The sequence below is a fragment of the Neolamprologus multifasciatus genome, chromosome 3, assembly GCF_963576455.1.
Source record: "Neolamprologus multifasciatus chromosome 3, fNeoMul1.2, whole genome shotgun sequence".
Classification (NCBI taxonomy): domain Eukaryota; kingdom Metazoa; phylum Chordata; class Actinopteri; order Cichliformes; family Cichlidae; genus Neolamprologus; species Neolamprologus multifasciatus.
Window position 1 is genome coordinate 44,539,869 of NC_140441.1, and position 24,928 is coordinate 44,564,796.

The 24,928-nt window shown below is 39.5% G+C and overlaps 1 protein-coding gene, 1 long non-coding RNA gene and 1 other non-coding gene across 7 annotated transcripts in view; 1 reads left to right on the forward strand and 2 right to left on the reverse strand.

Annotated features, from left to right (window-relative positions):
- The window catches only part of pde5ab (phosphodiesterase 5A, cGMP-specific, b), a 105,510-nt gene that overhangs the window by 18,451 nt on the left and 62,131 nt on the right, over positions 1-24,928 (reverse strand). For 4 of the 5 annotated variants that reach the window (XM_085139738.1, XM_085139756.1, XM_085139747.1 and 1 more), the window contains exons 9-13: positions 10,893-11,001; positions 10,728-10,812; positions 9,453-9,628; positions 3,589-3,648; positions 1,164-1,310 (exon numbers count right to left, since the gene is read on the reverse strand). In XM_085139738.1, coding sequence (XP_084995864.1) covers positions 1,164-1,310; positions 3,589-3,648; positions 9,453-9,628; positions 10,728-10,812; positions 10,893-11,001 — 577 coding nt within the window. The remainder of the gene's footprint in view (positions 1-1,163; positions 1,311-3,588; positions 3,649-9,452; positions 9,629-10,727; positions 10,813-10,892; positions 11,002-24,928) is intronic. The other variant, XM_085139730.1, reaches the window with a different exon arrangement.
- On the forward strand, positions 11,470-11,584 carry LOC146523347 (U5 spliceosomal RNA). Its single transcript, XR_014873499.1, has one exon. It is a non-coding gene; the product is annotated as a U5 spliceosomal RNA (small nuclear RNA).
- On the reverse strand, positions 16,336-24,923 carry LOC146523348 (uncharacterized). The gene is made up of 2 exons (XR_014870532.1): positions 22,953-24,923; positions 16,336-20,974 (listed from the first exon to the last, which is right to left on the reverse strand). It is a non-coding gene; the product is annotated as an uncharacterized LOC146523348 (long non-coding RNA).

Sequence of the window (24,928 nt, forward strand, 5' to 3'; positions counted from 1 at the left end):
CTCTCACCTCTGTTAGAGCTTCGGCAACATTCTGAGGGAGACTGGGGACACTGAGTCCAAATGGAGCATGTTGAGCGCCTCCATTGCATGATGTTGCAGGGCTGTCTTGGTTAACATGCTTTTGCAATGTCTTGAGGAGATCTGGGGCGGTACCTCTGGATTGGCAGAGTGGGGTGGTGGTTTCCATGTTCAAGAAGGGGGACCAGAGGGTGTGCTCCAAATATAGGGGGATCACACTCGTCAGCCTCCTCAGGAAAGTCTATGCCAGGATGCTGGAAGGGAGAGTCCGTCAGTTCGTCAAACCGCAGATACAGGAGGAACAATGCGGTTTTCATCCCGGTTGTGGAACACTGGACCAACTCTGTTTTTATTCTGTTCCACGTCCTGTCACTCTCTGTCTTAAGCTGCCTGAGGCATTTTGTAGCAGCTCAACTCAGGGTGCCATCTTCCTGATTTATTTGTGTATGATCAGTGTTTCATCCTGAATTGTAGCTTGGACACTCATTAATCCTTGACTTCCCTCCTTCCGTTGCTTGTTGCTTGAAGACTACCATGCACTGTGGGGAATTCTTGTGCGTTGACATAGTAATAACCTCCTTTTGGCAGCTTATTATTGCAGGGTATCTGATGACTGGTAGGATGTATGTACTGATGGCTCAGATTCTTATTCCGAACACTCAACTGGCTTCTCAGCACCTGTCTTACCTTATTTGGCTGTGGCTTAACTTAGTACATATTCATCATGGTTCCTGTTGGCCTGTGGGATACCCAGGTAGTTGAAGCTGTCCTCTACATCTGCTATTCTCCCTTCTGAGAACTTCATCCCTTCAATCCGGATCCCCTTTCTTCTTTTTGCAAACATTTGGCTGGTGATGTGAATCAGTAAGTCTTACTGCCATAGAGCTTGTACAGGAGGTGACTAGTGGTCACTGAGCTTGACCTAAATCAGTACTGAATCTATATCTGTATTCATTCTTAGTGATGAGCTGGCTTAGGTGGTTGAGGCCTATGCAGAAGAGCAGTGGGAACAGAGCATCACCTTAGTTGCCTCTGAAACAAAGGCCTGAGTGGTATTTTTAAAGCAAGTTTGCAGTTCTCATGGATTTTAATGGAGCACATGTTAAGTCTAACCTGTTTGTGTAAAATCCCAGGTCAGTTCTTACCGTGTACTTCATCTGAAAGTTTTGGACCAGGTTGAGGTCAACAAACATCCGCACAGTAGCCAGCGTGGTTTCAGTATCTGACAAGTCAAAGTCACTGAAGCTGAAGTCCAGAAGATGGAGCGACTGGGCTGATGGAATGGTTGCTAACTTCAAACACACACAGAATATATACATGCAAACAGCAGGAAAAACAACAGGCTTCAAATTCAGAAATTCTGCATTATATAGTTAAACTAAAGACTAATGATTACATATTAATCAGATTCAAATCTCAATTCTTAATTCTGTTGCTGTTACAGAAGCAACTTTAATTTAAAATGCAGTTACGAGGTGTGCAATGTGCCAAATATACAGTATGTAGCTACCTCTTGAGTAGAGAATGTACCAAAATAATCAATTCTGTGTCCTAGTTACCAAGTGACACATCCTCTCTCTTGTGCCCAAGGGAGGACACTTAATCAGGCTATGCTATTAGTTCAGCCAGTTTGCTATAAGGAGAGGGGAAGAGAGCAGGACCCTTTCAGATGGTCAAGCAGTGCCACTGTTAGTGCTGGTGGGGAAGATGGGCTGCTCTAATTGGTTCATATTTTAAGAGGTACCTTGAAGTCAATGAGCCAGTTAGATGCTACAAATGAGCTACTCAAAATCACTTGGAATATCCTTTATTCTTTTTTTGGTTGATTTGTGGGGTTCATTCATACACGATTTGCTCAAAAATATTTAAATTAGACACAAAATACTAATAGTAGAAAGAATCATATTAATGATCCAACTCCATTGAAGAGAAGTATATATTATCACCAGATATATTACCACCAACATTATCAAATTAAGTGCTAATGTCCCCCTAAACAAGACACATGGATTCAAAACTCCATCCATCCGTCAATTCATTCTCCTCCATGTGTTCCAGGGGGATACTGTGGCTAGGGATGGGTATCGAAACCCGGTTCTTGTTGAGAACCGGTTCCCACTGTTTCAATTCCTTGGAATTGTTTGCCATTTTTGCAAACGATTCCCTTATGGATTCCAGTCGCCCCGAATGACGTCAGCACGTTGTGGAGCGTCATTTACCTGACAGGAAACACGGCGCCTAAGCTCAACGCTCAAAAGTTTGGTTATACTTTACGAGAACGGATGCCAACAGGGCAACTTGCAAAGTAGATATTTCATTTAAGGGAGGAAACACTACGAATATGCAAAACCATTTGCTCACAAAACTCGCGATGACCTTAAATGAATGTTGTGTTTTTAATTCCGCTCCGGACTCGTGAATCTCAACCCAGCAGCAGCGGTAACGTTTGCACATCCTCTACCGTTAATGCGGCAGGTAAATAATCAACTAACAGTGCATATTATGTTAGTGAGATCTGCCTTATTACAAAACCTGCCATTACTATGCATTTAGGTGACCATGATGAGACAGACAGACAGAGTCTGGCTGCCTCAGATGCTGGCAGTTCTCGCTGCAGTCTCCTGCTAGCGTCTCCTTTCAGGCCAGGATAGACGAATGTCACCGAGCAGTGACTAAGTTTGTGGTAAAAGGCTTGCACCCATTTGCCACAGCAGATGTCCCCGATTTTCGGTAAGTGAATGTGTTTAATTGTAGGCAGGGACATTACTGGATATTCTTGTGTAATTACTACAGGATAATTTATGTTATACTTTGTTATTGCTACAGAAGAATATTTATTTTATTATTTTACATTTACAATTTTTTTTCCTGGGGACCCTGTGACACCCCATTGAAGAGCCGTAGGCTGGATCTCTTAAGATCTCACTGTTGGGTTTGTAAGGCCATGTTACTCCTAAATGTCTGTCTTGTTCAAAGAGAAGATATAAAACAAAGTTCTAAGCTAATCGACTTTAGTGTTCTCCTTTTAAAAAAAGAATCGATAAAGAATTGAATCGTTAAACAGAATCGAAAATGGAATCGGAATCGTGAAAATCTTATCAATACCCATCCCTAACTGTGGCATTACAAATCCCACTGATAGATAGATAATCTATCCAGCATATCCTTAGCATATCCAAAACATGTCACCTAAGAGGAATCCAGGATATGCCAGAACCATCAAAAGTGGCTGTTTTTGATGTGGAAGAGTAGCCACTCTACTTTAAGCCTCTCCCAAATGATTGAGTATCTCAGCTTATCTCTGAGATACTCAGTCATGGATGGCTGTAGCTCAGGTGGTAGAGCAGATCACCTGCTAACTGGAAGGCTGGTGGTTTGATCCCCGTCTGCTTCAGTCTACATGCCAAATATCTTTGGGCCCATGTAGTTCCCATGCTTTCTTACTGATTCAGCCTAAGATGTTATTTCTACACAAAGCCTACTTCTTCTTTCTCTTAACAACATCACCTGCCTGTGTTTCTGTCTTTCCATGCTAAGTGTATAATGTTAAATTAATGCATTTCAATTTACTTCAGCTACCTGGAGTTCCCGTGATTCTTCATCTGCAGCAGAGGCATGATACGACAAGACCTGCAACACATGTATTTAAAAAAAGATGAGTTTTGCAGAAATAAAAGATATGATTATTGCACAAGTATCGGATTTTCTGTAGAAAGCACACTTACACTGCCTATATCGCTGTTCTCGGAGAACAGTCTGTAGTCTGCTTTGTGGCAGCACTCAGTTTGCGATTATTTCAGCAAATACAAATGTCTGACTGACTGGACATTCTGCATGACCTTTCTTTTATTTAGCAGGCACAGTGCATGTTAATGGACATCAGTATAAAAGACAAGATGTAAACATGCCATGTTCAGAGACTTTTGGAAATTATAAAGAAAAAAAAGTGGGCTCTGATACTTGCAGGCTGTCAAAATGAAACAGACAGCTCAACAGGCTTTTGACAGGCTATAAAAAAGAAAAGTGGCACTACTCATCAACCAGATGTCAGTCAAATCCAAAATAAAAAAGAATCCTTTATGAAGAGGAGTACACTGTCAAACACAGCAACTGAATCTTGTGTTTACTATTTTTAGTTACCAACAGATGAAAATACAATCAGTGTTTTGTGCAGTGCTTGTCGGTCAGGTGGACCTTCTCCCTTCTGAGTGTAGGAAGCTCCTTCCAAGTCCAACAGCAGTTGGACCAGGGGATTGGTATAAAGCAATCGATCTAACAGATACTTCTTTTCAAGTGGCCATAGATCCGGACCGCAAACAGTTGCTGATATGTGCATATGCATTCAACAGCATAATCCTACAAATTCCTGGTGCTGCTGCCTGGTGAAGTTATCTTTTTGCTCCCTACATCTTTACGAAGATAGCATTAATTCCTCACTGAGAGAGGAGCACCTTAGCCTTTCTGCATGATAGGACTCATAGCAGCTTCAGTAAGTATGCCTTTCCCTGTTAAAGCTGTATCACTCTCTGCTGTGTGCATTTCCCCCAGTGTAAATGATACCACCAATTCATAGGAGAGTGTGTCAGCAGAGCTGTTTTCTGATTCTAAAGGCTTGTCAGTGGCCATGATATGCAGAGATAATCAGTCTGGCAGCTTTTTCTCTACAGGGACCTCCTCTCTCAGGTGGGAAGAGGGATGATCCACCCAGAACTGTGGCGGCTGTTTACCATTTGAGAAGTGACATTTATAAGGGTCAGCCCCCAAGTGTGGGGGCAACAACAACTCATTTCTCTCCTTTAGGGGAAAGAAATCATAGTCATAACATTTCATTTTGCTGTGTTTCTTGCACTTGATGCATGCATGTTGTCTTGTTAATTTTGGATCCATACACATTACAGCTCTTCTTTTTGTTGATACTGGATCTAGGACCTGTCGGATTATGATATTACTTTATGCCATGTTAGACCCCTAATTAAAGATTGTGAATTATTATGTAGTTTTAGTTTGCATTATGCTCCTGAATTAGAAGAAGGTGATAACTATTACATTTGGTAAACTGATTTGCATTATATTAGACTGCTGATTTATTGTGAATGAATGATATTGTTTTATGATGCATTATACTGCTGAGTTATAAGAAATATTGTTCACAGAAAGTCATCGCCTTATTTGTCTGATTAGAAGAGAACAGAGCATACTGCCCCATCTTAGCAGGAGCAGATAAACAGGAAGCCAAGGTCGTAGCTTAGGCACTGTGTGAGAAAGAATGTGAATGTTTAGGCTTTTATGAATAGGTGGGGGCCACTAGAGGCTATAAGAGTTTGATCAAGGCGCCACCATTTTGAGATCTGATGCTGTCTGCTGTATGGTGTCCATCTCCCACGCGTGTGTTCATTAAATCATCGTTTGACTTGACCCGGCCGGACCAGTGTGGTTATTTTGGTTTTCCTCCTGTATCCATCCTCAATATTTGAATCCGTAACAGACCCTAAAGAAGATCAGAGAACATCTTCTGATACGTGTCATGGTCTTGGGTCTTCGACCCAGTTTTTAAGGTTGTTCTGGACTCTTTATTCATTCTTTTAAATGTATTAAATGTTTATATTCAAATTTTGTATTCGTTTTGAGTTCTGTATTTCACTAGTGTTCCAAGTTTGTTATTTTAAACTCTTGGTTCTTGTTTTATCTTTGTTCCCATTCGTTTCCAATCTATCTCTGTCTCATCTCAGTATCCTGTCATCAGTGTCCCTGTGTTTGTTTACTTCCTTTCTCCCCAGTCATGTCCCTGTTTCTACCTGGTCTCTCTGTGTTCTGTCTCTGTGAATACCTTTGTAGTCCTGGCCCTGTGTTTTCTCCCTTCCTGTTCCCACGTTCATCTCTCTGTGTTTCGTCCCTTTGTCTCCCCAGTTTGTAAACGTCTCTGGGTATGTTCCCAGTCCCAGTGTCAACTTCACATGTCTTAGTCTTGAGTTTCTGTGTGTGTGTGTGTGTGTCTGCACTTGCAGACGGTGTTACTTCCTGTTTTCCTTTGAGTCTCGGGTCTTGTGCATGTGATGTTCTGTTTTGCTTCCCCTGTCTTGTTAGTTATGATTCTTTTAAGCTGTGTTCTCCAGGTGTGTCCGCTTTCCTTAATCACCCTCCTGTGTGTATATTGTTTGCATCTCCCTCTGTTCATCATCACATTCTCCCTCATTGTGTGTGTGAATTCAGTTTGTTTGTCAATTCAGCTTGTTGTTGGTCTGCAGTCAGTCAGCTAGATCCTTCCATGCTCTGTTATAGTTTAGCTTTTTTCCCATTGCCTTTTGTGACAACAATAAAGCTGTGATTTCTAGTTTTATCTGCCTCTCTCTACATGACAATACAGGTGAATTTCTCAGAGCCCATCAGTTTTTAATTAGACATTTTTTGTAATATTTCAGTATCATGTGGCTTTAATTGGAGCAAATTCATTGACTGCTGTTTTATTACAGAAGCCATGTAGACGTGTTGTTCCTTCTTTTGCCCTTAAACATAACATGCACTGGCTGTCACTGTTATAACTGATACAAATTTACAAATAAAGATCTTTCACTGTAGCTTCTTAGCTCAGAATGGAAGTGCATTTTTATGAAAATGTCATTGTCTCACATATATTATCACATATTCACATATGTGAAAACACAATGGCATTCTCCTAAAAATAAGAAGAGCTCCTTCGTTTGTTCAAGCTTAAAAACATAAAATAGTGTGATTAATGGTTCAGTGAGAACATGATGAAGGACATGGAACAGGGTTATCCATTTTGTTCCTACTCATGCCCTGCAGCAAACATTGCAAAACGTATTATTTCTCCCTGCCTGTAATCCAGTGGCTGCCTTTCATATGCTTTCAGAACTGTCCACATAAATGTGTTGTTGTGTCATCAAAGCCTCCCCACTGTGACAGTGATCTCCTTTAGAATCAAAAGTGTGTCTGATGTCACGTGATTGCTGACACTGGAACTTGGACAAAAATGTTTGTTCTATTAGAAGTGCTCATTGATCCTCTCTATGTGGAAGATATATTAAATATTAAATTATGTCTTTGAAACATGCTGTGATTGCTTGTGTTTTAGGACAGAGCCGACAGTTAAATGTCACAAAAGATGAATCTGCTCACCTCAACCTCAACCTCCTCATCAACACAGCTCACTGCTGTGCCATCTACAGCAACTGATTGGTCTCAGAGTCCAAATGACCAAATGACCAGTGTTCATTTTGGATTTGTGGACAATTTTGACTAATTTGAAATGATCTCATCTCCTGTTTGTTGCATTTAAAATGTAAATGCAACATTTTAAGGCTACAGCTGTCTAATACTTGTGTGGTTTTAACTCATGTTTACAGTTCAAAATTCACTGGTGACTAACTGTCATCACCAGCCAACCAGCTGCTGAGTCAAACACCGACATCTGGAAAATGATCCACATTACATCGTGTGATTTTAGGCATAAAGAAGAAGATCTGATTGCAGTCTTTAGATGCAGAACAAATTAAGATAATTCTAGTGCTCCAAAAAAGTGGAATGTAAGAGATTTCAGATGCAGTTTCTGTGATTCTGCAGTGAACTAAGGGGCTGACAGCCATCGATAAATGCAGTTCACCAAAATTAACATCAGCTTAGATACTTGTGTCTCCAACAGAGAGATGAGAAGATACTTCACTAAAAAAATGAAGGGAAATCTCAGAATACTATACAATATTTATATATAGGTAATGGTTGTCATTCCTTTTGATAGCAAGATGAAATTCAGTTGAATGTTACATTACAAGAACTGTAATGATGTAATAACCTGTAATAACAAGGAAAGTGAGAAAACATTTTGCTTTTAAAGCTTTGAAAACCACTTGCACAGTTGTGTGACAGAGAAGAAGGAATGGCTCAAAAACTTCAGGTCAAATTCCTGCCCTACACCTAGAAGTTTGCTTTAATTGGCATGCACATTTGAGCCTATTTAGATTGCAGAAAATGCCAGTGTAGGATGTTTTTGGTTGTTTTCTGGGGAGAAAAAGTAGTAGTTCACATCGCATCACATTCATAATTGTCACAAAATATGAGTGAGAGATTGAGTCAGGTGGATCATAGGCTACAATGGAAAAAGAACATTCAAGCTAATGCAACAAAAAATATGCTTTTCATACAAATTATTTTTACTCATCTAGAGAATGTAGTGTGAAAGACTTTTTTTCCCTTGAAAAGTATTCATGTGAATTAAAGTTCTACAAAGATTCATTTTAGTGAAAATGGGGCTTAAAATTTCTTTTTTTTGTTCCTTTATTTTTTTTGTAACGTCCTTTCAAACCACTAGTTGAAACAATGGCCTTGCAAATGCAAATGCACAGGCTGCTAACAATAAGAGAATCTGCAATATCCTTCTAAGGGTTGGAAAGGAGGAGAAACAGACTTGTACAATATGTGTGTTTATGCTAGGGCTGCCACGATGAGTTGACTAGTCAAAATCATCGATGACTAATTTAATAGTAGGCGCGTCGTTTGAAGCTTTCTAAGATCCCAAAAGACGCAAGAATAAGTAGAAGTTAAGAGTGTAATAACGGACTGAAACAGAAGATGGCAACACTGCATGTACAAGGATGCCAGCTGCCGTTAAACCCCAAAGAAGAAGAAGCTGTGTCCGGTATCGTAGCTGTGTCCAAATTAAGGAACCGCATCTTCCTGTGCCCGCATTTGTAGGGCGTTTACGTTACAGCGACACAACGAAGACTGTCCACATTCGAAGACTCCGACAAATGCGGCCGACAAATGCGCCCTTTATTTCCCCAGATCTGAAGGATGGGTCGGGTGTATACTTTGTGGCCCATCCTTCATAGCGCAGTCCTGCTCAGTTTCCAACAATGGCGGCAGCTCCTTAGTGTTAATATTACTCTTATTATTCTTTCTGGGTCACAAAATAAATGTTTAACATATTTTCAAGCAAGAATGTAGCTGTGTAAACTTCAAATATCTGCTCAGTTTATCAAGACACCACATATTATCAAAAGCGCTCCGACGTTTTCGGAGACGTCTGTTACCCACCAGCTCGATAGTTAGCCGGGGTTCAAGGCTCACTAGAGCCGTGAGAACAGCGGACTCCCGGCAAATCGTTTTCAAACCCACCGCTGTCTTTCGCTACTCAGGTTAAACATGCTATATAATACACTTCTGCAACCTGCAAATTTCATTAAAAATTTAATAAACGATCATCTTGTCTTTATTTTTAGTTAGCACCTACCTTAAACACTTAAAGCTGTAAGCTAATGACAGTTATATAAGAGCAGATGCATGCTGGTACAATAAGCGGTACATTTTACGTCCAATGGATGCATGATCTGATTGGTCAACTAATCGCAAAAATAATCCGTGACTAGTCAACTATCAAAACAATTGTTTGTGGCAGCCCTAGTTTATGCTTGACTCACCTCCAGAGTGACCTCTTGCTTGGCCATAGCTCTCTCTACAGTTTCATACATCTGTGTGTTTTGGATGCCGAGACCACAGAAAATGGCAAATGCCTCCAGGAACTGGTCATCATTTCTGTTGAATGCCTTGACGCTGCCTGACACTTCATCTATTTTGTTCACCAACTGACAAACACCTACATGCAAACACAAACACATTACTGTTTATATTTGGTAATGTCTAGTATAGAACACTTCACTTTAAATAGGCCCTAATATAAAGGTTAGTTCAGCAAACCTTCAGGTAAGATTATGAGCTTTAGAATAACAACAATTTTATCTTGTCATTGGATCAGTTCATTCTTCCAGAATTGGAATCAATGAACAACGTCAAACAAAATCTGTAAATACCTAACATCTGACTCAGGGTCATGAGTTTGCTGGAATCTATTCCCACCATTTTAGGGTTGGGTACACTTGGACAGGACACCAGCCAAGGATACCAAAATTGTCTTTCGTATATCATTTGCTTTTCATTTGCCAGTTTTTAGATTTGCATTGTTTTTGGGGCCCTATAAGAACGGGAATAATAGTCCAGTTTATCCCATGTCATAATGGTTTGTACCAACTAACAAACAACTAGCTAATAATTTAGGTAAGAACGATCTTGAGAAAAACTTGCTGAGAAAAAAAAACCTCTCTGATCAGAATTTCTTAGGGATTGCTTCCATATTAATGCAGGATCTGTACTGTCCAAATCTTATTATCATTCTGTGTTATGTAATTAATAAAAAACAAACAAGCACGTTTTAAAATGGAAACCATAGTACCAGGAGAATGTCTCTGCAAGCACAAAACACAAGCACTTCTACAATGCTACCAGTTAGTCAGTTATTTCAAAGCGTGCATTGCTTTCAATTTAACTTTATGCTTTCATTTGTTTTGAGTAGGATAATGGTCAAAGTCTACACTAATTGTAAGGCCATTAGTATTCTCCTTGCGTGCATGCAACTGACTCAGGGTGCAACTCATAAAATCTAAGGTTAGCTAATGCTTCACAAAACAGAAATAATTTATATTACTTTTAAAGAAAAACAAAACTAAGATATTAATTGAAGACAGTGATAAGCCACTCTATCTACAGTACATACTGTAATGCAAAAATCTTTTCCTGATTACATTAACAAAAAAATATATACAATTATTATTCCCTTTTATGTATCTGGACATGGAACACAATATTACTTTCTAACTGCTAATGCTAACATTGTATTCAGGCAACAAAACAAAGCCTACCAATGACTTTGTCCTTCTTGCCATTCCTGATGGGAGTGCAGAGCAAACTCTTTATCTGATTGCTAGAGTGAGCTGGGTTTTCACTCTGTGAGAAAAAGATGGATAATTACTCACTTTGGGAAAAGAAAAAAAAAGAGAGAAAAAAGAAAAGAAAAGAGTACAGACCGTCCAAGGAAAGCGCTGGTCCTTGGTGACATCGGCAATGTTCAGAGGCTGCATGGTGTTTTTAACATACTGGGCGTACATATAGTTAATCTGGCTGTTATCGTGGCCCCTGAGAAGAAACACACAAAGAGAAAGAGCTTCACAACTAAGCATTTAGTATCAAGCTCACTTGGAATAATCCATTGAACCCTTGTGGACACTATGATACCATATAAGGGCTATCCTCAAAACCACATATAAAACACAAAAGAGAAAAGGCATAATATTCCCCCAAAATGAAGACATTTTCCAAGAAGCGGAAATAAATACAAACATTGTGCAACAACTGTATAAAATGTCAAAACATTTGCATTTCAATGGTTTAAGACTAAAAAAGAGCTGAAAATTATGGTCCCAGTCATGATAATTCCATCATGACTGGGACCATCTCTGCCATGTGACTGTTAATTTGACTGGCTTTGCAGCCTGTGTTTTGTCGCTGACTGCAATGCACTGACCATATTAGCTCCCAGTTGGAGCTGGACTCGCCTAAAAGGCTCTGTTTAAATGTATAGCTACCAACAACCTGACTAATAGTACACTCATGTTTCTCTTCAGATCGTATAAATCTTTCGCCTTTTACTAAAGATTTCCGTGGAGAGGAACAATATGAGTTATAACTAATTTTTTGATGCCCTGCTTATCGCGGGGCTTAAAAAAAAAAGAAAAGAAAAAAAGAAGATTAAAAAAAACAAAACAACAACAACAACAACAAAAAAACAACCTGACTAATGTTGTTGGTTTCAAGTGCTCCAAATGAAATTTAAAACAGATGTTAAAAAAATACATTTGGGGGGGAGTTGGATTTATTACCCTGCCAGGTTTGCCACCACCCTGCTGGCAGCCTGTGGGGCAGATGGTGAAACTGGTGTTTGTCAGGAAATATTTACACCATTTAACTGCACTTAAAACCAAAAACTGAAAGGTCTACATTACTGTTTGTGAAAAGGTAAATAAACAAGATGTGGGCGGTTAAGTAAATGTGCCTGACGACCATTTTTAAAAAAGCATTTCTTTTAACAGACACAGCTTTGTCCAAAAACTGCTATGGTAGAATGGTTTATCACATAGGCCCGCATATCACTGAAAGCAGAAGACACATTTTTCGGTCACTCTTATAATTTCTTATACATTTACCAGCAACTTTGTTAGGTATATCCAGTTCATCTACTTATTAACACAAATGTGTAATAAGCCAATCAACTCAATGAATTGAGGGACGCTGATATCAAAAGATCTCCCAAGCAACAGATTGGAAAAGGAAGGTGACTTGAGTGATTTTGAATGTGGCATGGTTGTTCTAACCAGACAGAGTTTTTCAGAAACCGCTGACCTACTGGGATTTTCCCACACAACCATATCCAAGTTATACAGAGAATGATCAAAAAAATAGAAAATATCCAGTAAGTAATATCCGGGAGAAAAATGCCTTATTGATGCCAGAGGTCAGAGGAGAATACCCAGATGACTTTATAGGAAAGCAATGGTAACACAATCATGATATGGAGAAGAGCATTTCACCAAACTGCAACAAAGGATAGGAAAGACATTCTCTGGGTTGATGAGTCTCTGTTGCAACAGGGAGGGTCAGAATTTGGGATAAACAACATAAAATGGATCCATTCTGCCTTGTATCAATTTTAATATTTCTGGCAGAGAAATAACAGTTATTAGTGTTCTAGTATGCGGTTTCTATCATACTTTGCTACTGGTTATGGGGTGGCAACATTTATTATGTGGTGGCCATGGCATAATATGCATGCATAATGTGTATTAAGTATTTTTGCTTCCTCAATTAATAGTTGTTTTTTTTTCTTAAACTGCACAACCTTTTCTATTAATTCTACTAGGGGGGACTTTGTGGTGCTGTATCAGTACTTTGACTTTTAGAAGTAAAAGCAGCCCTGAGTATTTTCAACAGCCAAAATTAGCAACAAGCAGTTAAGTAGTATGTATAGTATCAACTTTGACATAGTAATGGCACAAAAATAATGCCATAGTACGCCGCTCTCATCAGAAGTAAATGCAAATAAATCTGCCCAGGCATCATTAAATGTTCTCTTTTCTTCAGATATTTTTCTTTTCTTACATTTCTCCATACTTGGCCTACCTGGGGTTGAAAGTCTCAATAAATGCACGGCGTTTCAGCAGTTATACCAGCTTCCGCGAGTGTTATTTTGAAAAAATAATAAAATGTAATTTTATTTTTATATTTCAAGATCATGATAATCTTCCAATTTAGAACTACAAGTTAAATAAAAAGAACTAACACAAATAAAATACACTTCAGCTAAATACTTTTACAATTTATTTTCTCAAACCAAGGAGCCGCAGTCTAAAGATTAAAGAGCCGCAGGTTGCCGACCCCTGCTCTAGGCTAACAGCACTGAATAATAAAAAAGCTGCTGGCTAATAAAAACTAGGGGAGCTTGAGAGCCGCACCTGAGTTCAGTGTGCCCTGGCTCAGACCTGGGAGCTAAAGCCATCAGTCATGTCTGTCACCACTTAATAACCCTGTTTGTTATCTTTTGTCTCTCCAAGTTTAACCACAGAGTCCAGCTATAATACTGCATGAGAAACGATGGAAAATGGATATATAAACATGGCACAAGCTTAAAGTCAGCTAAAGTTAAAGCCAATGGATTTTGGCTGTAGTGCTGTGGTGTAAGTGGTGTGTGAGTAAGACTGGGAGGGAATATGAGCATGTGTTAGCAAATGACAGAAAGGACCCCATGATGAGAGACACAAACTGTTAAGCATGTTTTGATGGAATCTAGCAATTATATTATGAAAATGATCAAGGATGGACCTTACAGATTTTTCCTTATAGTCAACAGTGACCGTGGATCACTGGAAAGTCTTTATTTAAGTTTCTGCACCATACTGGACAGTATATAAACATTTAATGTACTCTTTCATTTATGTTTTTTCTTCATTTTAACTACTTTCTACATTGTAGATACATACTGCAGACATCTAATATATGCGGAAAGATATATGGAATTATGTAGCAAAGAAAAAATTGATAAATAACTCTAAATATAATAATTTATATATATATACATACACATGTATATATATATATATATATATATATATATATATATATATATATATATATATACATGTGTATGTATATATATATATATATATATATATATATATATATACATACACATGTATATATATATACATACATACATACACATGTATATATACATATATATATATATATATATATATACACATACATAAGATGTATGAAGGACACTCTTTCGAGGATGCCAACGTTCACATTTTGGACAGAGAGGACAGATGGTTTGAAAGAGGAGTGAAAGAAGCATCTATGTCCACTGTGAGCGACCATCTTTGAACAGAGGCGGTGGTTTACGACACCAACTCTCTGCCATCTATAATCCAGTTTTGAGTTCCCTCCCCAGACACCTTAACGCCCACTCACATCCTGGGCCATCTGACCTCAAGAATTTGCATGATAAGGTGGGGCCAGCTTTAACAATGAACTCACCCGAAACTCTGGCTGATTGGGACCCACACCCAGTTTCACACCTTGGCTCATGCGATTAGAGGATCATCAGGGGGTCCTTTTGTCCCTCTGTGGGGGGATACTCCCACTAGGTTTATATCTGGGACTCTCCACCATTTGACCTTAGAACTGAAGAAGCTTCTCGGATGAGAGGTGAAACGTCTTCAAGTAACTTAAAGTCCAGACGCTTTTCTTTACAAGCTCCTTTGACTACGATGACCTTGATGACTGAGAACCTTCACAGACATAACTGATAGCTGCCAACATCTGCGAACAAATACAATTCTATAAAGTTCTTCTATATAGAGTGTAACTGTTAATATACAGCGTTATTAAATTTATTGCTAATGCAATCATATGGCACACTGACTTCTGAGGAAATTTTAGATGGCACTCGTCATCAGAAAGGTTGCCTACCCCTGATCTAGAGGTAAAGATGTGGGTCAAGGAGTATTTCAGTAATTCATTTTCTTAGACTAGATCTAGCAAACTTATCTACTTCACACAAGAGAAACATAACCCAGCCAAAGGAAACAGCAGAAGTAGTCTATTATAATGGGTGTAGATAGGTCATATCAGTTTGTCCAGTTAAGATATACAAAGCTTCTGGTTTTGTGTTATGGGCCAAGACCAGAGCATTTAGCATCAGTTGATGATCAGACAAGACTATCTGTCATAACTGTACAGGTAAACGGACCTTTTACAGACCCGGTAGACCTTCTCCTGTTTGTCTATTGTAAGTTTCCTCAGGTTTCTACAGGTTCTTCACCTTTTGTGTTTCTGTTTGCCCATCAGGTGAGAGGTTTACTAGAGGGAGACTTGGGAGGAAATGGATCAGGTTAAGGACAGAAATATAATCTCTTACGTCCTTAAAATGAGAAACTCAAAATAAATAAATAAAAATTGTATACTTTCTTGATCCCTGTGGGGAAATTCCTCTCTGCATTTAACCCATTCACTCAGTGAAGCAGTGAGCAGCCACCATCTAGCGCCTGAGGAGCAGCGTGTAGGTACTTTACTCACGGGTACCTCAGAGTAGCTGTTTAGGAGATTTGAAACCCAGACGTTCCGATCATGGGACCACCACTCTACTTACCGAGCTATTCCTGCCTCAACTGAGCTATCCCTGCCAAAGACCACAATCTTGGCAAGAGAGAAGCTTAAATCTCAAAGGAAGCAGAAAAAAATGGAGTGATCAGACAGCAAGGTGAAAGCAGTTTTCAGGTTAGCCTCAAGTCCCGTTGCTGTTGTTGTGTAGTAAGGTGAGACCGTTCCATCTCCAGTAGATTACTATATAGCTTTATAGTATTAAATTATTTCTTTGCTGTAACACTGTCAAAAAACTGGACACAAACACTGGCTGGTTTCATGTTCATGTGGTATGTTACGACCCGGCTCAAAGCCGCAACATAAAAAAGGAGACGAATACCAGAGTGTAGGTGGACAGAGGTTTTGTCTTAAAATGGAATATCAGGTCGGCTAAAATGGCTGGTGCCACCAAGGCAAAGACAAGTGAGCTCCCCTGGGGCTTTCCTCAGGTATGCTTTTATCCACACCTGACTAGGTGTGGCCAATTAGCACCAGCTCAAGACAGAGCAGATTAGAGGCTGCAGAGGGACGTAACAGGTAAAAGTTAGTTAAAGAACCAAATTCTTTAACTAACTTTTAAGAGCACTGCATAGTCTTTGCATCAGTTGTGTTAATCTGCTATTAATGTCCAACAAAGTACAGTGAAATCTACGCCTACTTGTGAATTTTCCAATTTTCTTTCAAATAATCCAGCAGAAAAATCCTGTGGATGACCCAAAAAACAACGATTGATTAATAAATAAATAAAAAACAAAAAACTGAATATTGATGTATTTTGAACTATTTAGAAGCCCATTATACATTATGCAAGGCTTTACTGGCTACTGATTAATATGGGGCACTAGGGCAAGTGAACATCTCTGTGGACCAGGAGAAGACATTCCTCAACCAGTGGGTGTTCTTCCATTGGCTGGCTAGGGTTAGAGGTAAAATCATGGGCAAGTGATTCCAGCCAACTGTGCCCACAGATTCTGAGACTCTTTACACTCTTAACCATCCAGTGAAGTAGACCTGAAGTACACTTACTGGCAAATTCCTCCCAACACAGCAGATGTCTGCCTCTCCCTAAGCCTGGTTCTACTAGAGCAGGAGTCTCAAACTCGTGGCCCGGGGGCCACTTGCGGCCCACGACACCCCTACTATATTGACGTAAAGAAATATAATGTATTTGGCCCTTGAAGTTACTTACTTAAATTATTTGGCTAGTTTTTTATTAAGAGCAAAAATAGAACATTTAACATTAAAACATGAATTTTGTAGTGTGTGTGTGTGTGTAGATTTGTAGCGCAATGGAGTGTTTAAGTTTCTGACAGTCATTTGTTTACTCAAGTAAAAGTGAGTCTTTTAGTGTTTTTCTTTGATTTCCAAGATTTAATGCATGGTAGGGCCTTTAATTTTGGTTAAATTTGAGCCTTCAAGCTAATTACCTCAATGTGTCCTATCCAAAGTGACCTCAGTATACACCCACACACAGATGGAAAAGGAGCAGACTATGTGCATTTGTGTTTGGGTTTAATCACTCAAACTGAAATCCACACTAAAATCCACCCTTTCTCTCCCTTGCTCTGTGACTGACTTAAACAAGGTCATAGAAAACCTGCCGGCATCATGTAAACCATGACAGAAAACTTTGGCTTTTGATTCTGGGCAACAATCAAGCTCCAGACCCACACAAACTTCACTGTCCCACTTTGTCTGCTTGAAATCATCTGCCTGCCATTCATGTGAGCTGTATCTACAGCATCAGCTCAGCATGACTGAACTTCCTGCTTTAGCGAAAAAGATTTCGTGTCACTGTGAAGCCACAGCCGTGGCAGTTAATGTCACTATAAAAAGCCTCCAGCAGTTCCAGACAGTCAAAGCTAACATCCTGCACTGCTCCTCCCTCCCTTCCCACATCGGCCCAGATGGAGTTGCTCATTTTTGCCATTTCGCAGCTGTCCCAGAGGAAATCTAGCACATACACACAGCAGCATTTAAACAGAATTATTAGATTAGGAGAAACTGGAATGAAAGTGGGATATAAAAAATGAGACCCTATAGAAGACAAGGCAAGGTCTGGTTTGTGTCTGGTCCATCTACCAATTATTTCAATTTCTTTCCCTGTTGACTTGAATTATTAGCAGACACAAAAATAAGAGGCCCGGAGAGCAGAATATCTTCTCACAAAAATAAAAGATCTAGTAAGAAGAATATCTGTGCGTTGGGTTTAAATCAGTCACACACAAGAAAAGGATGTTAAAACTTGAAACTCAAAGGTCCATTTGTTTCACCAAACTTTCCTTTACTGTGTCCTAGCTGTCTCTTAACTATAAAGATATAGCTAAGGGACACAGAATGGGAAAAGTAATGGAAAAAGTGATTAAAGTCTGATCAAAAGCACGTTTTATGTATTACCTGATCTTTAATAATAATAAAATAAAAATATACCAAACCATGAATTCTCTGTGTTTTTAGTTTTCTTTATTTTAAATGCATTAAGGTTACATTTAAGGACCACTTACATTATTATCGTCACCAAATCCTATGAAAATTAATCAGTGTGTTATTCCATTTCTCAGAATCTTATGACTAGGGATGGGTACCGGTATCCGGTGCCATGATGGCACCGGTTCTGACATAAACGGTAGTAACCAGACCGAAAAGCAGCGCACATTTCGGTGCTTTATTTCGGTGCTATTTTTCCCTGAGCTGTGATACACTTTCTTCTTCCTTACATTTGTATTGGCGGTTGGCAAACAACTGAAAGGTGCATTACCGCCACCAACTGGTATGGAATGATACACTTTAGATTCTAGCCAATCATTTTACGTTTCCGAGGATAGTAGGCGGGTCCAGGTACGTACGTTCTTTTAGAGCAGAGCTACAGATTAAAAATGCCCAAGGCGAAGCGGTCAAAAGTCTGGCTGTACTTCACAGCAAAATATGCAAACTCAGCAGCTGCAACAAGTGCTTTAAGCTGATACTGTGATACTGTCAAAGGAGGTAACACCTCAAATCTGATGAAACACCTGGCGACGCATAGCGTTTTTTTTAAAAGCCGAAAAATGCGCCGTATTTGATAGCTTGCTGCGAGACCTCACGCCAGCGCATCTACTGCGGGTGTGGTGCCTGTTATCGGACCCGGAGTTTGCAACATCCCCCAAAAACCCGAAGAGGAGAGTCCTGGCCCCTAGCCCTGCCAGTGTAGCAGAAATGATGACGGATGATGATGCAGCAGCAGCCGTTCTTCTCTGCGTGAGTAGCTTAGTAGGCTAACCACGTTATTAAATTAATGCATGTAAGGTGAACTAGCAAACACTGTCATAGTTACATGCAGCTGTCTTCTTGTTTGATGGCAGATACTCCCTTCACCCTGGCCAAAAAGGCTAAAATGACCAAAGAAAAAGTGGAAAACAGTTAAACATGAGAGGTTTTTGAACAAAGTTTGTGTTTTTTCCATCGTTTAAGCACTGCTTCCAGCCAAGAGTGATACCATAAATCCCCTATAGCTGCAGAAAAGGCTAACATTGTTATCTTTTTACAAAAAAACAGCTGAACATGAGAGGTTTTTGGACCAATTTTGTGTTTTCCATTCTTTAAGCACCGGTTTGAGCACCGTTTAAGCACCGGCACCGTTTCAAAAGTACCGGTTTGGCACCGGTATCGGATAAAACCTAAACGATACCCATCCCTACTAATGACATGCCTTTCTTGTTGTGATTCTCAGCACCAAGAGCTTTGGCCCCTCCTAATATTTGGGATTAACCCACAAATATGTGGTTCAGATTTTAAATTAATTTAAAAAACGTTGTAGTGAGTCGTTGAGTAGTGCGTGACATGCTTTTGATTTTTATTTGGAGTAGCATAGCTGAATTCAAAATAATTTGACTTCTTTGTTAAAAAAAACTTAAACTTGTATATTGTAGGAAATATATGCAATGTTGTCACATCAATTTGTTGTCCACGTCATTAAATATTTTTCAACTTGAATATTTCAGTCAAAATCTCGTGTGTGATTTGAGGTTTCCTCTCGATTCTTGAGCTGTATATTTTCTTATGTAGATTAGCTTCAAATTGGGTCTACAAACTGCAGTGTTAATACATTACATAGCATGTTATATTCAGGCTTCATTTGTTTGCTTATATTGCAAATTTACAGTTAGGAATGTTTATGAAATATGCAATAAGAAATACACACATTACTAAATAATATCACAGAATTAAAGAGTTACGTTAAAGTTAAGGAACTACTTTAAAGTTTGGTTAAAGTTTTATCTACGTTCATGTACTGTATATTTACTACCACAATACCTGCATTCATTTTAAGCTCCCTATTGAATCATATTTAGATCTTAATTTATTAAGCTCTTCACTTTTCCGTATTAATATTTTACTTATCGAGTTGGTTTGTTCTGTCATATTGTATTTGTTTTCATAAAGCTACATTTTTAATGTTTTTTGGTGGAAAATAGTAACATCCCTACTTTTGGGGTTTCACACTTCTCTTAGCAGCAGAGTGTTGATGAATTTTATGCACTATATGACTCAGCACTTGACAATAATGCTCTGTCATTTTATGTGGGTTTCAACCTTGTGTCTGAGGTACTATGCCTCCTAAATACTTTCACTTTGCAGTAATACTATTTAGAAAGTTGATAGCAGAATATCTAGGAATAGCATCCCGTTATAGTACCACACTCAATTTCAGTGAGCTCTTTACACTTATCCATAGCTGCAAGCTGATATGGCTGCACTTCATGCAGATATATACGAGTTTATTTTCAGAAACTTGTCATTAATTAGAAACTTATCAGAAACTAAAATCCAATTTTATCTGCTTCTTATTAGTATAAAATCTTATTCTCACTTCTCGTATAAATATGCAATCCATCAAACTATAGCATACCTCTTTTTCTTCTTCTTACCCCAGGCAAACCAAACCGACTAATCAAAATCACATAAAGCACTAACATATATGCATAGATTGATATGGATATGTTGATACACAGAAAATGTAGTGAATGCACACTTAACTGCACACACACACACACACACACACACACACACACACACACACAAATACAAACATGCAATCCAATTGTATTGCTTAGGATGAGATTAAGATTGAATTTTAGATGCTACATAGCAACTGTGGAGGTCAGGCCGCCCTAGAGAGCAGCATGCCAAAAGACGAGTGAGTGGGAGGGAGTAAAGGGGAAGGATCTCTATCTCATTGTATCTTAAATCAAATCAGTTCTTATTCACCCCTTTTGGCTGCAACCCAAGTATACAACTGCAGATTCCCAAATCCTTTCCCTTGTACCATGGCCCTCTACTCATCCTGGCTGTAAATACTAAAACCATTTAACCCTGTGTTGGGAACTCAGTCTTCACCTCTTTGTGTTTCCTTTCAAATCATTTCATGACTCTTATTTTCCCATTTCTCCCTTACAAATGTCCATTATGCTATTTGCGACATTTTATAATTTCTAGAGAACAAACAGGACACAGAGATAAAAACTACTGATCATTAATTTTTTCCTGCCATGGCAAATATATACACAACTTGCTAAAAATAAAAATAATTTACAATTTAGACCCACAAAACCTTAATTATGCATGACATATTATAATTGCATAATATTAACAGGCAACCAATGATGTGGCATAAGAATGCACTAGTAGTCATAATATACACAAACTTTTAATGAGCAACCAAAACCATATATAAAACAGTTCAATAGTTCCCCTGTCAGTTGTTTCATCCCCGAGGATGAATCATCAGCCGAGGGAACATCAAGGCATTCCTTGGCCAGCTGAGAGATGTAATCTTTCCCAGTGTTCCCTGGGTCTACCGTGGGGACTCCTATGAGTAGGATATGCACAGAAAACCTTGCCCAGAAGGCACCAAAGAGGTATCCTAGTCAGATGCCCCAACCAACTCAGTTACTTCCTTTTAGTGAGGAGGAGGAGTGACTCTGAGTTCATCCTGAATGACTGAACTTTTCACTCTATCTCTAAGGGACGGCTAGCCTTTGGAGAAAGCTAATTTTTGCTTTTTGTATCCAAAATGTAATTCTTTCTGTTATTGCTCAGAGGTTGTAAATCCATCTGTTTCTTAATGCATGCTCAATCATCCAGGTAAAGAAATCCAAAAAAGTTTGTAAAAAAAGTTACTTTTTCATGAATCCATCTGTCAATCACCTGCTCCTCTCTCCCTTGACTCATGACCAAGAGACCAGGACAATTAAGTGTAAGTTAGCACCAACCAATGAAGCTGACAGGACCACATTATTCACCAAAAGCAGAGATGAGGCCATCAAAGTGGAAGCTTTTTGACATGGACGAGTCACCCCTCCTCGTCCCCAGACTCTGTTTCCTCTCCAGAACATGTGTCAGTGGGATTGAGGAGACCCTGAAAGTATTCCTTCCACTGCCCAAATACATGCTCAGTGAAAGTCAGCAGCACATCATACACTGTGTGAGTAAAGCACTACTTTTCACTTCTTAGTTGCTTGGTGGTTTACCAGAATAATTTCAAGGCCAATCAAAAGTCTTGTTCCATAACCTTACCGAGCTTTTCCCACACCCGAGTTTTTGTTTGAGCTATTGCAAGAACTGCACTCCACTTGGCCTGCCAGCTCCCTCCAGAGTTCTACAGACAATCCGAGCCCCCATACAACTTCTTCTTCAGCTTGATGGCTCCCGTCAAGCTATCTGATATCCCGTAAACCACTATCTGATTTGAAATGGGACCATGACAGGAGGGGGTGCAGAACATGTTGGAAGTGGGAACCGAATACCTTGCTTACTGGGCCTCTTCCAGATGAAGCCAGTACACCCTCACTATATGTCTGGATGCACCAGGCCTTTCCTGCATCTTCCTTCACCACATGATCCAACTCACCACTAGGTGATGATCAGTTCACAATTGAGTGCCTGTTTACACTTAGTGTCCAGAATATAGCCCGCAAACCTGCTTTTACAAAATTGATTGTTGACCTGCAACCTAGACTGTCCTTCTGCCACATGTACTTATGAACACCCTTATGGTTAAATTTGGTGTTTATAATGGACAAACTGTGGTTAGCACATAAGTCCAATAACAGAACGCCACTTGGGTTTAGGTCCTTCCCAGTCACATCCCTTCCGGACACAATGTTATTACCGATCACCCGTCTTCAAGTCTCCAAGTATGAGAATACTGTGAATGAAATAGCTTATTTAGTTGGAGTGAGATTGTCACGGCTGGGGCAGCAGTCGTGTGGTGGAGTGAATGTTGCAGACAGCGGCGGAGGTGCGAGTGAGTTTATTTACAGTGCACAATAACAACAGCGAGGGCAGAACTTAACATAAACCTAAACTGGGGAAAACTAGTAATAACAAAACACGAAACCATAACTCACAAAGTCACACGCAGGGAAAGACATAAGAAAGTACACAGGGGATGGAGAGCTGGAAATGGAGAGCTAGAAATGGAGAGCAGAATGTGGAGCAGAGAGACGCAAAGATGACCCAATGACGCAGAATAACACAAACGAACCATCGGGGAACACAGGTAACCAGACACTATGTATACACACGCTGAGGAACACAAAATGGCAAACCAGAGGGAGGCACAGCTGATCTTAATTACACAGACGAGACAGGGAGAGCACAAAACTGAACACAAAGGAGTCATACATGGATCTACAAAGTAAAACAGGAAGTGTACACTGACGAAACCAAAAACACGAAACTGACCGGGAGCATAAACTATAACCAAAGACCTAGAACATCCAACCCCAAATACATATAGACAGAACCCCCCAAACATAATAATAATAATAATAATAATAATAATAATAATAATAATAATAATAATAATAATGAACACAAAATGCTGGGTCAACGACCCAGGACCATGACAGAGATGTCCTGCTATGGATGTGACTACCCCTAATGACTGTTAAATGGTAAATGGTCTGGTTGATTCTGTTCATCTGGACGTAGCGTTTTCAGCAGGAGAAACTTTTCGCCACTCATCCAAGTGACTTCTTGAGTCTCAGCTGACTGCAGGTTTCCCCAATCTTATCAACAGTATATTTTCACAATGACTGAAACTAGCCCACTATATGAACAATGGGCTGTGAGGTCAGTTCCTCGATCATTAATATGCAAATTATCATGACCACTGATCAACAACCACTCATCAAACCCCATTGATCAATGATACTAACTGGAAAGTTGCAGGTTAAATGGACTGGTTCTTATATAGCACTTTTCTACTCTATCTGAACACTCAACACGCTTTACACAACTTGTACATTCACATATTCACACCAAATCGCACAAGCACTTTTTTCTATGCTGTTCCTAAGTGCTTCCCATCTAACATTCTGGTTAGTAGGTGATCTGCTCTACCACCTGAGCTATAGACCAAGCACACAGCTCATGGAAATGGCAGCTGTTTCCACCAATATGACCATGTGCCCTACAATGCCACAAAAACTGCTTAGTAATAATTCAGGGAACACAACAAAGAGCCCGTTCACTAACAGCAACCAAAGTCTCCATCCTCCACCTGAGTTGTCAGATGTAATAGGAGTGCACATGTATCTCAAAACAATGTTCATAATGGATGCTTTCTGAGAAAGGTTTCAGATGGATCTGTCAACTTTATGGTACAAGACAGACGCTAATTATCAGCGCCGGAGAAGCGCCCGATAAGACATCGTGAACGCTTCCTGGCCATCCAGTGAAACTGTTGGGAAGACAATGTGAACATTTTATTTGTTCTGTATAATCTGCAGATTCTGACAGAAATCTGCAACTATCCTTTGAAGCACCGCTCCTCTAAAACAGCAATAAGGATAATTATTAGGTTATCTACATTATTATGTAAATAACAAAATAACTTAAAGCAAAAATTGGGAAACGTAAAGTCCGAAGTCTTTATATTAAGGTCCATCAGTCAAACAATACTGTTTGGTCTGGGTCTAAACAGAGCGCGTTGTGTGTGACATCTTCTTTTGTGCATGCGGGCCGCTTTGAGCGTTCACACTAGAGCGCGTTTGCTGTCGCATTTTATTTGTAGTGTGAACGAGCAGACAAAAAAATCGGATTTGATCAAAAAGTCTGAATTGAGCATTAAGACCTGCAGTGTGAACGTAGCCTAAGACTTTCATTACTTCCAAAACATCTCCTTCTACATGAGGATAATAGATCTTTGTGCAAGTGCCCATTATGCAAACGTCATCTAAAGGCCTCTTAGGGAGAGAGAAAGGACAGTTTTCAAGATTGCAAAAATACTGATGAAAATAGCTAGAGTATGCCTGAAGGCATAAAGTCATTAACACTCGAATGCCATTTTAACAGGCTTGTGCTGAGGGTAATCCTCTTA